Genomic DNA, 18833 nt, shown 5'->3' with positions numbered 1-18833 from the left:
TAGATACCTGCAGGTGAAGGCATTTGCCAGACGACAGGTGGAAGGATTTCCCTTGCTTCCCGATAGAGGGGTGAGTGATAGGGTGCTGTCAGGGGTCTGGGTCGGAGAAGGGAAGGTCTCGGACATCTACAAAATAATGCAGGAGGTGGAGGAGGTATCGATAGAGGAGCTGAAAGACAAGTGGCAAGCGGAGCTGGGAGAGCAGATAGAAGATGGGACATGGGCGGATGCCTTAGAGAGGGTCAATTCGTCGTCGTCGTGCGCAAGGTTGGGCCTCATCCAATTTAAGGTGCTGCACAGAGCCCATATGACGGGGACTAGGATGAGTCGGTTCTTCGGGGGTGAGGACAGGTGTGTTAGGTGTTCGGGAAGCCCTGCGAACCATGTACATATGTTCTGGATGTGCCCGGCACTGGAAGAGTTCTGGGAGGGGGTGGCGGGGACGGTATCGAGAGTGGTGGGAACCAGGGTCAAACCAGGGTGGGGGCTAGCGATTTTTGGGGTTGGGGTGGAGCCAGGAGTACAGGAGGCAGGGGAGGCCGGAATATTGGCCTTTGCGTCCTTGGTAGCTCGGAGAAGGATCTTGATTCAGTGGAGGGACACAAGGCCACCAAGTGTTAACACCTGGTTAAACGACATGGCAAGCTTCATCCAATTGGAAAGAATCAAATTCGCCCTGAGAGGGTCGGTACAGGGGTTCTTCCGGCGGTGGCAGCCCTTCCTTGACTTTCTGGATCAGAGATAGGAACTGGAGGCCGAAACAGCAGCAACCCGGGGAGAAAGGGGGGGGGGGAAGGGAGGGGGGGGGATAGCAACGAAGGGAGCACGTCAGCGGGGGGTCGCGGGCAATGACTGCCCGAGGCCATCGGCAGAAAGGGAAAAACGGTTTGGTTGCTAGACTGGTAGCGCGGGGGGGGGGGGGGGGGGGGGAGAGGGTGGGGGGGTGCGCGCGGGGGAGGGCGTGGGGAGGATTTTCCAGGGGGGATTTGTTGTGTTATAATTTAAAATGTAGTAGGGGTAAATGTTTGTATCGAAAAATTTCAATAAAAATTATTTAAAAAAAAAAAAAGAGGAAGAAGGAAGCTTACGCAAGTTTCAGGAAGCAAGGATCTGACTTGGCTCGAGAGGGTTACAAGGTAGCCAGGAAGGAACTCAGAAATGGACTGAGGAGAGCTAGACGGGGGCATGAAAAACCCTGGCGGGAAGGATTAGGGAAAACCCCGACGCGTTCTACACTTATGTGAGAAATAAGAGGATGATCAGAGTGAGAGTAGGGCTGATCAGGGATAGTGGAGGGAACTTGTGCCTAGAGTCTGAGGAGATGGGGGAGGCCCTAAATGAATACTTTGCTAAAGTATTCACCAGAGAGAGGGACAGTGTTGCTCATGAGAACAGTGTCAACCAGGTTAATAGACTCAAACAGGTTGATATTAAGAAGGAGGATATGCTGGAAATTTTGAAAAGCTTCAGGATAGATAGGTCCCCTGGGCCTGACGGGATATACCCTAGGTTACTACGAGAAGCGAGGGAGGAGATTGTTGCGCCGTTGGCGATGATCTTTGCGTCTTCACTCTCCACTGGAGTAGTACCGGATGATTGGAGGGAGGTGAATGTTGTTGCCCTGTTCAAGAAAAGGAATAGGGAAATCCCTGGGAATTACAGACTCATCAGTCTTACGTCTGTGGTGAGCAAAATATTGGAAAGGATTCTGAGAGATAGGATTTATGATTATTTAGAAAAACATAGTTTGATTAAAGATAGTCAGCATGGCTTTGTTAGGGACAGGTCATGCCTCACAAGCCTTATTGAATTCTTTGAATATGTGACGAGACACATTGATAAAGGTCAGGCAGTGGATGTGGTGTATATGGATTTCAGTAATGCATTTGATAAGGTTCCCCATGGTAGGCCCATTCAGATAGTTAGGGGGCATGGGATACAGGGAAATTTGGCTGTCTGGATACAGAATTGGCTGGCCGAAAGAAGACAGCGAGTGGTAGTGAATGGAAAGTATTCTGCCTGGAGGTCGGTGACCAGTGGTGTCCCGCGAGGATCTGTTCTGGGACCTCTGCTCTTTGTGGTTTTTATAAATGACTTGGATGAGGAAGTGGAAGGGTGGGTTAGTAAGTTTGCCGATGACACAAAGGTTGGTGGAGTTGCAGATAGTGTTGAGGGTTGTTGTAGGTTACAGCATGATATTGACAGGATGCAGAGCTGGGCTGAGAAGTGGCAGATGGAGTTCAATCTTGATAAATGTGAAGTGATTAATTTGGAAGGTCAAATTTGAATGCTGAATACAGGGTTAAAGGCAGCATTATTGGAAGTGTGGAGGAACAGAGGGATCTTGGGGTCCACGTACATAGATCCATCAAATTTGCCACCCAGATTGATAAGGTTGTTAAGAAGGCATATGGTGTGTTGGCTTTTATTAACAGGGGGATTGAGTTTAAGAGCCGCGAAGCTTTGCTGCAGCTTTATAAAACTCTAGTTAGACCACACTTGGAATATTGTGTTCAGTTCTGGTCGCCTCACTATAGGAAGGATGTGGATGCTTTGGAGAAGGTACAGAGGAGATTTACCAGGATGCTGCTTGGACTGGAGGGCATGTCTTCTGAAGAAAGGTTGAGGGAGCTAGGGCTTTTCTCACTGGAGCGAAGAAAGCAGAGAGGTGACTTGATAGAGGTGTACAAGGTGATGAGAGGCATGGATAGAGTGGATAGCCAGAGACTTTTCCCCAGGGTGGCTGTCACGAGGGGCATAATTTTAAGGTGATTGGAGGAAGGTATAGGGGAGATGTCAGAGGTAGGTTCTTTACACAGAGAGTGGTGGGTGTGTGGAATGCACTGCCAGTGGAGGTGGTGGAGTCAGAGTCGTTAGGGTCATTTAAGCGACTCTTAGACAGACACATGGACAGCAGCATATTGAAGGGGTGTCGGTTAGGTTGATCTTAGATTAGGATAAATGGTCAGCACAACATCGTGGGCTGAAGTGCCTGTACTGTGCTGTACTGTTCGATGTTCTATGTTCTATGTTCTAATTAATAAGCAGAGCTAAGCGACTCCACAACAAACGTATCAGATCTAAGCTTTGTAGTTCTGCCACATCCAGCCATGAATGGTGATGGACAATTAAACAACTCACTGATCCTCAGTGATAGAGGAACCCAGCACATATGTGCAAAAGACAGGACCGAGGCATTTTCAACAATCTCCAGCCAGAAGTGCCGAGTGGATGATACATCTTGGTCTCCCCAGGAGGTGCCCAGCATCACAGATGTCAGTCTTCAGCCAACGATTCACTCCACGTGCTATCAAGAAATAGCTGAAGGCACTGGATATTGCAAAAGCTATGGCCCCTGACAATATCCCAGCAATAGTACTGAAGACTTATGCTCCAGAACTTGCCCCACTCCTAGCCAAGCTGTTCCAGTACAGCTACAGCACTGGCATCTCCAATGTGGAAAGTTGCCCAGGTGTATCCTGTACACAAGAAACAGGACAAATCCAACCCAGCCAATTACCACCCTATCAGTCTACTCTCCATCATCAACAAAGTGATGGAAGGAGTCATTAAAATGAAATGAAATGAAATGAAAATCGCTTATTGTCACGAGTAGGCTTCAAATGAAGTTACTGTGAAAAGCCCCTAGTCGCCACATTCTGCCGCCTGTTTGGGGAGGCTGTTATGGGAATCGAACCTTGCTGCTGGCCTGCTTGGTGTGCTTTCAAAGCCACCGATTTAGCCCTGTGCTAAACAGCATACCAAGCAGCACTTTGCAGTAATCTGCTCATGGAAGCTCAGTTTGGGTTCTGCCAGCGTCACTCAGCTCATGACCTCATTACAACCTTGGTTCAAACATGGAAAAAGAGCTGAATGCTAGAAGTGAAGTGAGAGTGACTGCCCTTGACATCAAAGCAGCATTTGACCGAATATGACATCAAGGAGCCCTAGCTAAACTGCAGTCAATGGGAATCAGGGGGGACCTCTCCATTGGTTGGAGTCATTCCTGGCACAAAGGAAGATTGTTGTGGTGGTTGGAGGTCAATCATCTAATTTCCGGGACATTACTGCAGGAGTTCCTCAGCCTAGTGCCTAGGCCCAACCATCTTCAGCTACTTCGTCAATGACCTCCCTGTCGTGTTAAGCACACTAGGATAACATGGGCTGCAACTGGATGCAGCTTTACCTGAGAGATACTCCAGACTTTGAAGTTAGTTCAATTTGGTTTGTTGAACTTGTCACACAGTTAGCACAATCTTATGTGAGTTCGACTCTCTGCTAACCTAGTGTGATTACTCTGTCTGACTGAACCAGACTAGCTCTTAGCCACGTGCTGTAGGAGTTATAGGATATGTACAACCTGACTCACACTGTAGATGTCACCAGTGGAAAGAGGCGGAGTGTGAGTGCCTCGTGCCTTTTGTAGTGGGAAACTACCCCCAGGCGTTCTGCCTGCTGATTGGTTATGTCCTGTTCTCTGTGTTCATTAGCTGTCAGTCTGTATCTCATTATGTGCATGTCTGCATATCATGACACTCCCTGCCATTATAAGGTCAGAAGTGGGGATGTTCGCAGATGACTGCACAATGTTCAGCACCTTTTGCGACTCCTCAGATCATGAAGCAGTCCATGTCCAAATCCAACAGGATCTGGACAATATCCAGGATTGGGCTGACAAGTGGCAAGTTATCTTCATGCCACACAAGTGCCAGGCAATGACCATCTCCTACAAAAGAGGATCTGACCATCGCTCCTTGACATTCACTGGCATTATCGTCGCTGAATCTTCCACAATCAACATCCTGGGGATTACCATTGATCAGAAACTGAACTGGACTGGCCACATTAATACTGTGGCTACCAGGGCAGGTCAAAGGCTAGGAATCCTTTGGCGAGTAACTAACTTCCTCACCACCCAAAGCCTGTTAACTATCTACAAGGTACAAGTCAGGAGTGTAATGGAATACTCTCCACTTGCCTGGATGAGCGCAGCTCCAACAATACTCAAGACGCTCTACAGCATCCAGGACAAAGCAGCCCGTTTAATTGCTCCTCCTTCCAAAATATTCTCCATCACCGACGAACAATGGCAGCCGTGTGTACCAACTACAAGATGCACTGCTGTAACTCACCATGGCTCCTTAGACAGCACCTTCCCAACTCGAAGGTCAAGAGCAGCAAATATCTGGGAACCCCACCACATGGAGGCACCCCTCCAAGTTATTCACAATGCTGACTTGGAAATATTTTGGCGTCCTTCACTGTCGCTGGGTCAGAATCCTGGAACTCCCTCCATGACGGCATAGCGGGTGTACCTCCACCTGAACGATTACAACAATTCCAGACAACTCATCACCAACTTCTGAAGGGCAACTAGGGATGCACAATAAATACTGGCCGAAGCAACGATGCCCTCATGCTGTTAATTAAGTTTTTAAAAAGCCACATGGCCCATTCCCCCCTCACCCCAAACCCCTACCCCTCACACACCCGCCCCCGGCCCTGGTAAGGCCTCCCCAGCCAGCCCAGACAGTGTCCAGCCCTGCAGCCTACGGTCGCGCTTCTCCATGTCTTACTCTCTCTCTTCCTGACCAGCCATGATGCCGGTGCTTTTAAAAACAAGTGAGCCGTGCCATCGGAAATTCAGCCCATCAGAGGCGGAGAATTGTGGGGCCCCGGAGAACACCAGGTCAGGCCTGCTAATGACACATAAATGGTGTTTACTGTACATGAAAATGAAAAAATGAAAATGAAAATGTGTTCCGGTCTGCATTGACAATGCCGTTAAGGCGATGGAGAATTGCAGTTTGGTGTCAAATCAGCACCTGCCGCAATTTCGGCATCAGAACCGATTCTCGCCCAATCATGTTTCTGGATTTCGGCATCGGAGAATCCCACCCATGGGCTGGATTTTCCAATTCTCAGGCTATGTCCTGACGCTGGCATGGGAAGGTTGGCCTTTTATGACCAGAAATTCAGCGTAAAACGGCTACCGATCCACTGTTTGGCTAGGGGCTAGTATGCGGCAGCATCGAGCACCCGGCTCTAGCTGCCGATACACCTGGAGAGTTGCCGGGTCCGTGGGCGCGCATCCGAACGCCAGCAGCCTGCAGCGACTGCGGCGTGCAACATCGTGCTGGCCGCAAGCGGAACCGGTCTGCCAAATGCCAAAAATCCACCCCCCTCCACAATGCCCCCAGCCCCTTGCAAAGTCCCCTTTGATCGGTCCTGCTCCACGTAGTCCAAGGTGTTGCAGGAGGTATCGGCATATGCCCCAGCACCTCCTCCTCCCTCGGGGTGCCCGATGGCCTCCGGGCTTCTCTGTGGGACGGTGGTGCGATGGTCCCTGTGTCTCCGTTGCTGGTGGGTACTCACCCTGGCTGCCCTGAGTAGGCTGTGCAGTTTCTTATGGCATTGGTCACCTGTCCTGGGTGATAGCACTGCGGTAGCGCTCACCTCCCGCCACAGCGGTGTTGTGTGGTGTCGTGCGGCTGGGCCCGGGGTACAGAGCCCCCCTCCTCTGCTCGACGGCATCCAGAAGCATGTCCAGGTTGGCATCCCGGAACCTTGCACGGCGGGAGGCTACCTTCCCAGCGTCGGCTATGTGTGGGAAGGTCGCGTTATTTCAATGCCACTGATGCAGCCCGCGTATCGGATGCCGATCTCAGGAAGCGCTTCTCACGGCGCCCGTGCTGGCCCCTTGTGGACTGCACGATAGGTGGGCTATGGGGCCCATTGACGCTGTCATAAAATGCTCCAGTATTTACGACGACAGCAACACTTAGCCCCATTATCAGAGAATCCTGGGCGAAATTCTCCGCCCCCCACGACGGGTGGGAGAATAGCGGGAGGGCCTTCCCGACTTTTTTGACGCCCTCCCGCTATTCTCCCACCCCCCCGCCGAAATCCCGACACGAATCGCTGCCGCCGTTTTTTAACGGCCGGCAGCGATTCACAGCTGTTAGAAGGGCCGAAGTCCCAGCCCTTTACGACCTTTTTACGAACGGCAAACACACCTGGTCCTGCCGTTCGTAAAAACGTCGTGACCACCTGGAAAAAAATAACCATGGCACCGATTGGCACGGCAGTACCACGGCCGTGCCAAGGGTGCCATGGGCCCGCGATCGGTGCCCACCGATCGCGGGCAGCGGGCCCGATGCCCGCGCACTATTTGTCCTTCCGCCGCCCCGCAGTATCAATACGCGGGGCGGCTGAGGGGCAACCCGGACCGCGCATGCGCGGGTTTCGCGCAAAAACGCGATGACGTCACCCGCGCATGCGCGGGTGGCGTCTTCCCACCTGCGCATGCGCGGCTGACGTCATATGACGCGTCAGCCGGCGCTAAGTCCGACAAGCGGGTTTAACGATTTTCGTTAAGCCCGACTTGTCGGAGCCTCCGACGTCGGGCTGCTAGCCCCGACGGGGGACCAGAATCGGTCCCCCGTCGGGAAGGGGCGCGATGCCGTAAAACCCGCCCGGGTTTTACGGCGGTTTGACGATTTTTCCCGTTTTGGGAGAATTTCGCCCCCTATCTTTCGAGACTTTGGGAGGAAACCGGGACACCGGGAGGAAACCCACGCAGACACAGCGAGAATGTGCAGATTCCGCACAGACAGTGACCCAAGTCGGGATTCGAACCTTGGACCCTGGCGCTGCGAAGCCACAGTGCTAACCAGTATGCGGCCGTGACCTCACCCAGAAACTGATTACAGCTAATTTGCATTCATTTTTATCTCATTAGTGATATTAAAGTTCAATGCAGCAACTTCCCAGTATCCTCTCTGATACACCATCAATAATACACAACGAGTTGATAAAGTAAACTGAGGCTTTAATACACTAAACAGCAAGCCTCCAGCCTCTGGACCTGAACTGGGGCCGGAGGCGGAGACTTTCCACTCTTATACAGAAGCCCCGAGGGAGCCATAGGCAGAGCCAACCTGGCAAACCCAGGCATGTATGATACAGTACAGACCAGACAATACAGTCACGTGGTTTACCATATTCACCCCATTTTTAAAAAAGTCCGGCGGGGGTGGAGTGGTCTTAAAGGTCTAGTCTGTCGGGGGCCTTGACCTTCCGCCGTGATTGCCTCAGTCCCGGCTGTGGTGTTGGCGCCGGGGTCGAGGCCTGCTCGTCCAGGAGCGTGTTGTCATCAGCTTCTTCACCCAGGTGTTGAGTCGGCGAAGGAGGGGGCGGTGTAGGGGCGCAGGTGGTGGTATTTGTCACCGGTGGGCCTACGGGTGTGTGATGAATGGTTACTGTATTACTGCACCCTTATCATCATGTAAGGTCATGTCCCCTTTAAGACCGGGCTTGGAACCCTGGGGACTCCGCCTCCGGCTCCGCCCACGAGGGAGCCGTATATGGGGCCGCTCTGTAGGCGGCACCAGTAACCACCCTTCTCGGCATCAGGCTAGTTCTTAGCTTATTAAAGCCTTCTTTACTGCTCTACTCTCTTGCGTCGTTATTGAGGGTATGACAATTTAATAAGCTAAACTACGTTAGGATGGACGCAGGTCTCAAGCCAGAGAAGCTCAACCTGGAAGCACGGACACCGGAGGCCACATAAATTTTTAAGTACTGGCTCTGCTGCTTCGAGGCCTACCTGGACTCCTCGTAGACCCCCATCCCAGGGCCACGCAAGCTGCGCCTACTCCACGCCCAGGTGAGTCACGGAATCTCCGCCTCGATCGAGAAAACGACGACTTATGACGAAGCGGTCGAGATCCTACGCAAGTATTTTGTCAAACCCATAAATGAAGTACGCTCAGGGGAAACGCTAGACGAATTCGTCGAAAAACTCACCGCGCTCGCCAGGAACTGCAATCATCAGGATGTGACGGGGGAGGTTCATATGAACCTGCACATCCGAGATGCTTTCGTGTCCGGCATCCGTTCGACTTACATCCGGCAGCGTCTCCTCCAAAATGGAGCAAAAGACCTCCAGTACACGGTAACGCTCGCCACCTCGCTGGAAATGGCCCGCCACAATCTATGCACGTGCCCCACAGACCCAGCGAGCCCCCCTCGGACTTCCCCAGACTTGGCCACGCTAAAGGCCTACGCCGCGTTTGGTCGAGTGTGTCAGGTCGAGAAGATGGCCACCGCCAAGATGGCCGCCCCCATGACTTGCACGAGGCCGATGACGCATCAGAAGGGGGCATGTCCGGTTGGTGCGCAGCCGCGTTGCGAGGCCTGTGGGCCTGTGAGCCTGATTTTCAGGCCCAATTATCTTTTTGTTTCTGGGACTTTTCCACTGTCGATCTCAAATCTGCCTACCACCAGCTCCCTATCCGACCAAAAGACCGCCCCTATACCGCCTTTGAAGCAGCCGGCCGGCTCTTCCACTGCCTCAGGGTCCCCTTCGGCGTCTCAAATGGGGTCTCCGTCTTCCAGAGGACGATGGACCAAATAGTGGACCAGTTCGGCTTGTGGGCTACATACCCGTAGTTGAACAATGTCACCATCTGCGGCCATGATCAGCAGGACCATGACGCGAACCTTGAAAAGTTCTTCCAGACCACCCGAGCCCTCAACCTGACCTATACATAGGGCAGGGACTCAATTTCGGTACCTGGGGGTACAGGTTGCCCGGGAGTGTCGTGGCGGGGGGTGGGGGGGGGGGGGGGGGGGGGGGGGCTCCGCAGGTACAACATTTCTAGTTTGGTGGGGAGAGTGAAAGCTGATCTGGCAAGGTGGGATAGTCTCTCTCCGTCACTGGCGGGTCGTGTACAGGCGATTAAAATGAACGTGTTGCCGCAGTGGGTTTGGGTCATCGGAACCTGAGGTATTACTACTGGGCGGCGAATGTGGAGAAGGTGTGGAGCTAAATCAGAGGGGTTTATTCCCAGTGGCTCAGAATGGGGGAGAGTTTTTGCAGAGGGTCGGGATTGAAAGTACTAGCAACAGCGCCGCTCCCGATGGCCCCGGGGAAATACTCAGGGAGTCCGGTAATAATAGCTTCATTGAGAATTTGGAGGCAGTTTCGCCAATACTTCGGGTTGGGGGCAGGGTCAAAGAAAATGCCGATTCGGGGGAACCACAGATTTGAGCCAGGGAAGTGGGATGGAAATTTTCGGAAATGGGAGGAGAAGGGGATTAAGACACTGAAAGATTGTTTCTCAGGCCAGAAAGGAGATACAGAGCTTCCCTGTGGAGCTGGCCTCCACATTGCTGGAGGAGGTGCAGATGACAAGCGGACTGGAGAAGGGAGTATTGTCGGCGGTTTACGGAGCTATTTTGAAGTGGAGAAAGCACCACTGGAAGGGATCAAAGCAAAGTGGGAGGAAGAGTTGGGAGAGGTTATAGAGGAGGGGGTCTGGTGTGAGGTGCTCCGGATAGTGAACGCCTCCACCTTGTGCGCAAGGTTGGGGCTGTTACAGCTGAAGGTGGTATACATAGCACACCTCACGAGGGTGAGGATGAGCCAATTCTTTGAAGGAGTAGAAGATGTGCGAACATTGCGGGGGCGCCCCGCTAATCACGTTAATATCTTTTGGTCCTGTCCAAAGCTGGAGGATTACTGGAAGGAGGTTTTAAGGGTAATTTCTAAAGTGGTGCATATGAAACTGGTTCCGGGCCCCTGGGAGGCCATATTCCGGGTGTCGGACCAGCCAGGGCTGGAAACGGGTGCGGAGGCATTTGTTGTAGCTTTTGCCTCGTTGATCGCCCGAAGGCGGATCCTGATGGGTTAGAGAGCAACCTCTCCACCCTGTGCCCTGGCGTAGTGGGGGGACCTGTTGGAATTCTTGACTCTTGAGAAGGTTAATTTTGAATGATGGACGGGTTCTACAATTCATGGGCATTATTCATGATGCACTTTCAAAAACTGGATATCATCGAACATTAGCTGTGTGTGTTAATGGTGACTATGGGTGATTCTTGATTTATTTTTGTCATTTGCTTGTGTGAACATGCAAGCTAATGTTTGGGGTTTGGTGGGAGGCTGGGATCGTTGTTATTGACATGGGAATTGGCATATTTGTTGTTGATTATTGTTTGTTGTTGGTGGGTGTTAAATTTGGGAGAAAATTTGAAAAAGGAGAATAAAAATATTTTTTAATAAAGAGCCATTGTCCACAACACACTCGCTACTTAAACTGAAATACCATACCTGAACAGCAACCACAATATTCTCACCCCTCTACAGGTGTGGTACAGCAGAAATCGAAAAGTATTTTTTAAAGCAAAACAATGTTTATTCTATGAACTCAAGTTCACCTTTCTAAAACATACAGTGCACATCTTAGCAACCATCAATTCAAATACAACACCCAAAGAATACAACACTAAGTAATCCTTAAGCTTTCCTTTTAACATCCATAAGACATAAAAAAAACCTTTTAACAGAACATCATCAGGTTCAAATTCACTACTTAGAGCAGTTATCACTCTGACTTCACCAAATGATCCAGAGATAGTCTTTAGATGGCAGAGAAAACAACATTACACATTCTTTGGCTGGCTGCAGCTCCAACACTAAAAACGGAACCAAAAAAACACAGACGCACCGAAGCTTTTCTCAAAGTGAAACTAAAAGCCGACAGACAGACCAGCTCCAACCACACTCTGCCACCACTGCAGTAACATGAGCAGACAAACATTTCTTAACGTGACATTCTCATGACAATTCTAAGGATTTTATGATTATTAATTCCCTAGCCTTAGCCTTTAAGAGACCCAACACTTTATTCCCTTACTTTTTATATACTTTTTATCCATTGCTGGTTTTTTAATTTTCCCAATGGGCTGTTATTAAATTTTGCAGCATTGTAAATCTTTTCTTTCTATTTGATACCATCTTTAACGTCCTTAGTAAGCCATGGGTGGTGCATCCTTCTCAGTACCTTTACTTCTCAATGCTCAATGGAATATACCTTTGTTGAGAGCTATCCTTAAATGTCTGCCAGTGCTTCTGTTACCTTTAACCTATTTTTCAATTTTAACCAACTCTGTCTTCATACCCTTGTAATTGTGTTTTATTTAAGTTGAGGATACAAGTTTCAGGTTAAATTTTCTAATCCCCAAACTGAATATGAAATTCTATCATATTATGATCACATTTCGCTCAAAGAAGTGCAGGTGAGGTGGATTAGCCATGCCAAACTACCCCTTAGTGTCCAAAGATGTGCAGGTTATGGGGTTACGGGAATAGGATGGGAGTGGGACTAGATCAGGTGCTCTTTCAGAGAGTTAGTGCAGACTCAACTGGCCAAATGGCATCCTTCTGCACTGTAGGAATTCTATGATCTTTTACTCTGGGGTCATTAATATCTCATTACACATTACCAGCTTTAGAATAGTTCATGGTTGGCTCCAGAATATAATATTCAAAGAAAGTCCCAAATATATGGGGCAGCACGGTAGCATAGGGGCAGCATGGTAGCATAGTGATCAGCACAATTGTTTCACAGCTCCAGGGCCATGCTAAATTGCTCTTAGTGTCCAAAATTGCCCTTAATGTTGGGTGGGGATGCTGGGATATGGGGATGGGGTGGAGGTGTGCGGTTGGGTAGGGTGCTCTTCCCAAGAGTCGGTGCAGACTCGATGGGCCAAATGGCCTCCTTCTGCACAGTAAATTCTATGAATATGTTATGAACTCAACTTCCAGACTACTTTTGCCAATTCCGTTTATCCAAGCTTAATGAAGTTTAAAACCTCCTGTCCTTATTGTTTAACCTTCCTGACAAGCCGCTTTATTTTTTGATTTATTTTGTCCTGCAATGTAGTTACTATCAGGGAGTCTATATACCACTCCCACCTGTGACTTTCCTTTGCTATTTCTTTTCCCCAATCAAATTGATTCCGCATCTTCAGACGCCTGAAACAAGATCATTTCTCACATATTTCAACCTTTATTATCGGAGCAATGCCACTCCCTTTTCCTTTTTTTTTGTCCTTCCAAAATGTCAAACAACCCTGATTATTCAGGACCCACACATGGTCACTTTGCAAGCATACCAATGTGACACACAGTTCATCAGAGTAAACTCAGGATTGCAAGAAGCCCATTAAAGCTTGAAGGGCAGCCTTGGAAATTCAGTCATGTTGAGGATCACTGAATAAGGTATGCAGAACTGCTGAGTTTATCTGTCTTGATTCCTTACAGTGTGCCTGAAAACTTCCCGGCAGAGGCTTCCTGAAAGCAATGTTAGGAAACTGGCCCCAGCTAACTTCACAGAACAATAATACTACCTCTTTCCTTTTGATAGTGGATTATGCACAACGCTATTGTTTGAAACTGATGAATAAAAACAGCATATTTGGAAAGTGCCATGCCTTTGTGGGCCCAATGGATTATGTTGAGGTAAAGTTTTTTTTCTTGTCTTTTTTTCTTGAATGATCTTAAAATATCAAATCTTTATGGACAGTTCAGGTTTGTATTTCTGGTGTCAGAGTTAGGAGCTCTGCAAATAAAGGGCTCAACACTACACAACGATTAATTTAATCTTTACACTCTGAGAAGAGAATATTTCTTTAGCTCTCCATTAAGTCGCAGTCGGGTCATTTCCTGCACTCTTGCAGGAAATTTATTTTTTCCCTTTTTCTCATGGAAACAATTATTCATTCTGTTTTTACCATTTTTCTGGGTTGCTGTTCAATGCCATAATGACACTCTACATATAAGGCGGAATTTACCGGCTGTTCACACTGGCGGCATACTCCAGTCCCACCAACAGCGCATCCCCGCTTCAGGTTTCCCAGCGACGAAGGGTGCATTCAACGGGAAATCCCATTTACAATGCCGGGTCCAAAATATCCCACTGGCGGGATGCCTCTGCCACTGAAAAACACACAGCGGTTTGCGCAGAAAACCCCGCCCATAACGTTTCCTTTAACTTTTCCCTTCATTATTTTCATTCAACCTTAAATTTAGGCTACCAACGCAATGACATCGGATATCGGTTTTATTTAACTTAGCTAGCTTTATAACAATCTATTGTTAGTTTAACTACCTCTAATGGCTCTTCTCTGTGCCTTCTGACAAAAGATCTTGGGCTTCTCCCCCTTTTACGGCCACTCCCCATATCACTTGATTGGGCGACTAGAAATCTGCCTGCCAAAGGCTTAAGCATATTCAACAACGTAGCATCCACAAATCTCTGGGTAGAGAATTCCAAATATTGACAACCCTTCTCTGCATTTCAGTCCTAAATGATTGCCCCCTTATCCTGTGAATGTGGCTACATGTTCGAGATTCCCTAGCCAGCAGAAACAATGGGTGGAATCTTCTGCCCCCACCCAGTGACTGTTTTGCAATGTTGGGGGCAGCCTGCCTTTGGCCGCAGTGGGATCTTCTGGTTCCTCTGTTGTTAACCGGATTTCCGGTTGCTCGCAGCCTGCTCCGTCGAGGAGCCCGCAGCAGACAGCTGTTTTTGGCAGGACCGTTCGATCCTGCCAGCAGGAACGACCGGAAAATCCCACCCAACCTTTCACTACCCTGCCGAGTCCCTTCAAACACATGTATGTTTGAATGAGATCACCGCTTAGTCTTCCGTACTTCAGAGAATATATACAAAAAATATACTCAACCTCTCATCATAGGACAACCTTCTCAACCCAGGGCCAATCTAGTGAACCTTCACAGTACTGCCTAAAATTCAAGTATATACATCCTTCAATATGGAGACCAAAATTGCACACAATATTCCAGGTTGGTTTCACCAAAGATCTGCATAATTGCAGAAAGATTTAAAATATAGAATTTTACAGCAAAGAAGGAGGCAATCTGGCCAACGCGTCTGCACCGGCTCCGAAAGAGCTACCTAGCTAGCCCCATTCCCCTACCCTATCTCCATAGCCTCCTAAATTCATCACTTTCAAATATACAGCTCTCTTTTGAAACCTCCTGATAAAATCTGCCTCAACCACTCTTCCAGGCAGCGCAATCCAAACCCCAACAACTCTGAGTAAAGATGTTTCTCCTCGGCTTATCCTAGCTCTCTTGCTGACCATCTTGAAATTGGAACCCCTAGTCGCTGACTTACCGAATAGAACATAGAACAGTACAGCACAGAACTGGCCCTTCGGCCCTCGATGTTGTGCCGAGCAATGATCACCCTACCCAAACCCACGTATCCACCCTATACCCGTAACCCAACAGCCCCCCCCCCTTAACCTTACTTTTTAGGACACTACGGGCAATTTAGCATGGCCAATCCACCTAACCCGCACATCTTTGGACTGTGGGAGGAAATCGGAGCATCCGGAGGAAACCCACACACACACGGGGAGGACGTGCAGACTCCGCACAGACAGTGGCCCAGCCGGGAATCGAACCTGGGACCCTGGAGCTGTAAAGCATTTATGCTAACCGCCATGCTACTGTGCTGCCCCAAATAGTAGAACAGATTATCTTTCTTTACCCTGTCAAAATTGTTCATAATTTTGAACACCTCAACAAGGTCATCTAAACTTCTCTGCTCCAAGGAGAACAGGCCCAATTTCTCTCATCTTTCCTTATATCTAAATTTCCTCATTCCTGGTATCATTCTAGTAAATCTCCTCTGCACTCTCTCCAGGGTTTCAACATTCTTCCTGAACTGAACTGAACTGAACACAATATTCAAAATGTTATCTGACCAAAGATTTGTGGAGTATATCATCACTTCCTTGCTTTTATACTCTATGCATCTATTTATAAACCTAAAGATCCTAAAAAGCCTTTCTAAAATATTTTTATTAATGCATTTGTACACACAGTAAATAAAAACAAACACAAGAGCAAGGACAAACAGGAACATCATAATAAATAAATAGCTAACCAACACCCCAACCCCCATGCCATTCCCCTTCTCCCAGCCTGCCTTCCCTCTTTTAGCCCCTTTATCTCCCCCCCCCCCCCCCCCCCCCCCTCCCCTTGCTGACGCCTCAATTCCCAAATTGGTCAGGCAATATTTTCCTTTTTGAATTGGATATTTTTTCATTTCTGGATGTTTTGTTTTCTCCTATTCTTGGATTTCCATTTTTGTCCGATCATCAATGTTAAGTTGTCTGGTCTAGAATTTCATGGACATGTTCTGCCCCCTTCTTCGGAATTCTATTAGCTTTCTATCAACTTTCTGGAACTGCACCTTTTTGAAAATTAATTGGTTGTACAAATGTTTTGTGATGCAGAGCGAGGCCAACAGTGCGGGTTCATTCCTGTACCAGCTGAGGTTATTCATGAAAGCCCGCCTTCTCAACGTTGTCCTTTACTGAGGTGTGCTGACCCTCAGGTTAAATCATTCACAGGCAGCTCTTACCCTCACAGAGAAAAGCAGCCTATCTGGGATTATGGCGACTTTACTTTTACTTTACCAGTAATTATTTAATATGGGTGAACTCTCCCTGGCCTATATTTTTGTGAGGTCAGGAAAGAGCTCACTTGTACATAAATGTCAACCCCTTGTAATAAGCTTCATATTAGTTGCTGGTTTAATGTTAGCTTATCAATTGCCAAATTCATGTAGGAATGTTGAAGAATCAGTGTTTTCTGAAAGTATTTGTGGCACTTGTTTTCATTTTCAGCGATGTCAATATGAAGCCTGCAACTATGAAAATATTCAAGGATATATGTGCTCCGCTCTTCATTCATATGTTCTCGCTTGTAAAGCCAGAGGGATACGGTTGACAGGCTGGATGAATCATGTGAACGTTTGCAGTATGTATGGACTTAAGAGAGAAGTTAAAAACAATCATAGCTTTCAAACACTGATTCAAAGAGTGATGAATCTTCATTTATTCTATAGTTAGAGATTAAAATGATAATTAGATTCATTAAATAATGTGGTATATTAAGCATATATCAGAAGTACAGGCACATGGGCCATAATTCCTGGATTGGGAGGGTGCAATGAATACTTGCCATTGGTGGAGTTAAGAGCGATTTGGGGTGGCATCTAGATGCTTCAGAATTTTGCGCTGGAATTTGTTATGGGCCAGGGTTTAGAGAACCCCAAAGTGTATCATGGAGTTCACCTGACCCACAATGTTTAATAGATAACTTTTAATAGATTGTGGTTATGGGGAGCACACGGGCTTACCTTGCAGGTGTGATGCACCAGAGATCCACAGTACTTTTAAATTAAAGCAATATTTCTTTATGAAACCAGTTAACACTTTATAAACCCACAGTAAACATCTTAACAACTATCAACACCAATCCTCCCCACTGACACAATATTCTGTAATATTCTAAAAGGGGCTGGTTTAGCACACGGCTAAATTGCTGGCTTTGAAAGCAGACCAAGGCAGGCCAGCAGCGCGGTTCAATTCCCGTACCAGCCTTCCCGAACAGGCGCCGGAATGTGGCAACTAGGGGCTTTTCACAGTAACTTCATTTGAAGCCTACATGTGACAATGAGCGATTTTCATTTCTTTAGGGGCTGGTTTAGCACACTGGGCTAAATTGCTGGCTTTTAAAGCAGACCAAGGCAGGCCAGCAGCACGGTTCAATTCCTGTACCAGCCTCCCCGAACAGGCACCGGAATGTGGCGACTAGGGGCTTTTCACAGTAACTGCATTGAAGCGTACACGTGACAATAAGCGTTTTTCCTTTCATTTCATTTCAAGTAAACCTTAACCTTTCCTCATTAACATCTATAAGACAAAAGACCCTTTTTAACACAGAGATCAGGCTTAAATTCTCTACTGAGAGCAGTTATCACTTTGAAATCAGCCAAATGGAAACTCTTTACTTGTAGAGAGATCCATGCACATCTGCTGGCTTTCACTGCAGCTCTTGTCTCTGAAAATGAAACTAAAACACACCCTGTAGCAAGCAGCCTAAAATTAACGTAAAGCAAACAGACAGCCCAGCTCCACCTACACTCTGACATCACTGATGAACACTCATTCTTAAAGGTACATCCACTACAGATATTTTTATAAACACCCATTTCTTAAAGGTACACTCACATGACAAAGTGCAGTGCAATGGAACAGTTCTATCCATGGCCACTGTTGCCGATAAATTATCAGGCACTTCGACCAGTTTATTATTAAAATGTTTTACCCAGATGCCCTATTTGCGAGATGAACAAAGGACAATCACAGGTTCATGATTCAACCCAAATTCATTCACAAACACAATAAAACAGTTATTCTGTCAAATTATCCCAAATATAATCTTTTTTTATAATGTGTTTTATTAAAAACATGTATCAAAACAGGTTGCAACAAACACCCCGGGAAATCAACTATACAGCCTGGACACATTTTTTCCCCTTTTTCACCCTCCCTCCCCCCGCCCCTCCCTTGCGACAAACAGGTCCTCAAACATAGTCACAAACATCCTCCACTGTTTCTCAAACCCGTTTGCACAGCCTCTTAATTCAGATCTTATCTTCTCCAACCGCAAGAAGTCATACAGGTCACCCAACCAAGCCGCTACACCCGGTGGCGATGCCGACCACTACTCCAGTAAAATTTGTCACTGTGCAATCAGAGAATCGAAGGCCACGACATCGGCCCCACTATCCTGGCTAGGACTGTGAAAACACCCGTCTAAAATCTTCCCAATTTTTCACAACCCTAAAACATGTGGGTGTGTTTCGCTGGCCCCCGCCTACACCTCTCACACTTATCTGCTACCCCTTGGAAGCACCCACTGATTCTCGTCTGAGTCATATGCACCCTGTGCACCACCTTAAACTGTATCAGGCTCATCCTTGCACAGGAGGTCCCGTTTTCCCATCGCAATGCTTCACTCCATACTTCCCAATTATCTCTCCTCCCAACTCCCCTTCCCATTTCTCCTTGATCTTCACCACCCGCTCACCTCCCTGCTGAAAATGAAATGAATTAAATGAAATGAAAATTGCTTATTGTCACAAGTAGGCTTCAAATGA

The 18833-nt window shown here is 47.9% G+C and overlaps 1 protein-coding gene across 1 annotated transcript in view; it reads left to right on the top strand.

Moving 5' to 3' along the window:
- LOC119971581 (mucin-6-like) overlaps positions 1 to 18833 on the top strand; it is a 246839-nt gene that overhangs the window by 89217 nt on the left and 138789 nt on the right. Inside the window, exons 9-10 of the mRNA XM_038807348.1 lie at positions 13215 to 13309; positions 16513 to 16645. Coding sequence (XP_038663276.1) covers positions 13215 to 13309; positions 16513 to 16645 — 228 coding nt within the window. The remainder of the gene's footprint in view (positions 1 to 13214; positions 13310 to 16512; positions 16646 to 18833) is intronic.

The sequence above is a fragment of the Scyliorhinus canicula genome, chromosome 9 (assembly GCF_902713615.1).
Source record: "Scyliorhinus canicula chromosome 9, sScyCan1.1, whole genome shotgun sequence".
Lineage (NCBI taxonomy): Eukaryota > Metazoa > Chordata > Chondrichthyes > Carcharhiniformes > Scyliorhinidae > Scyliorhinus > Scyliorhinus canicula.
The sequence above is the reverse complement of the archived record's forward strand: the minus strand, read 5'-3'. Positions and strand labels throughout refer to the sequence as shown.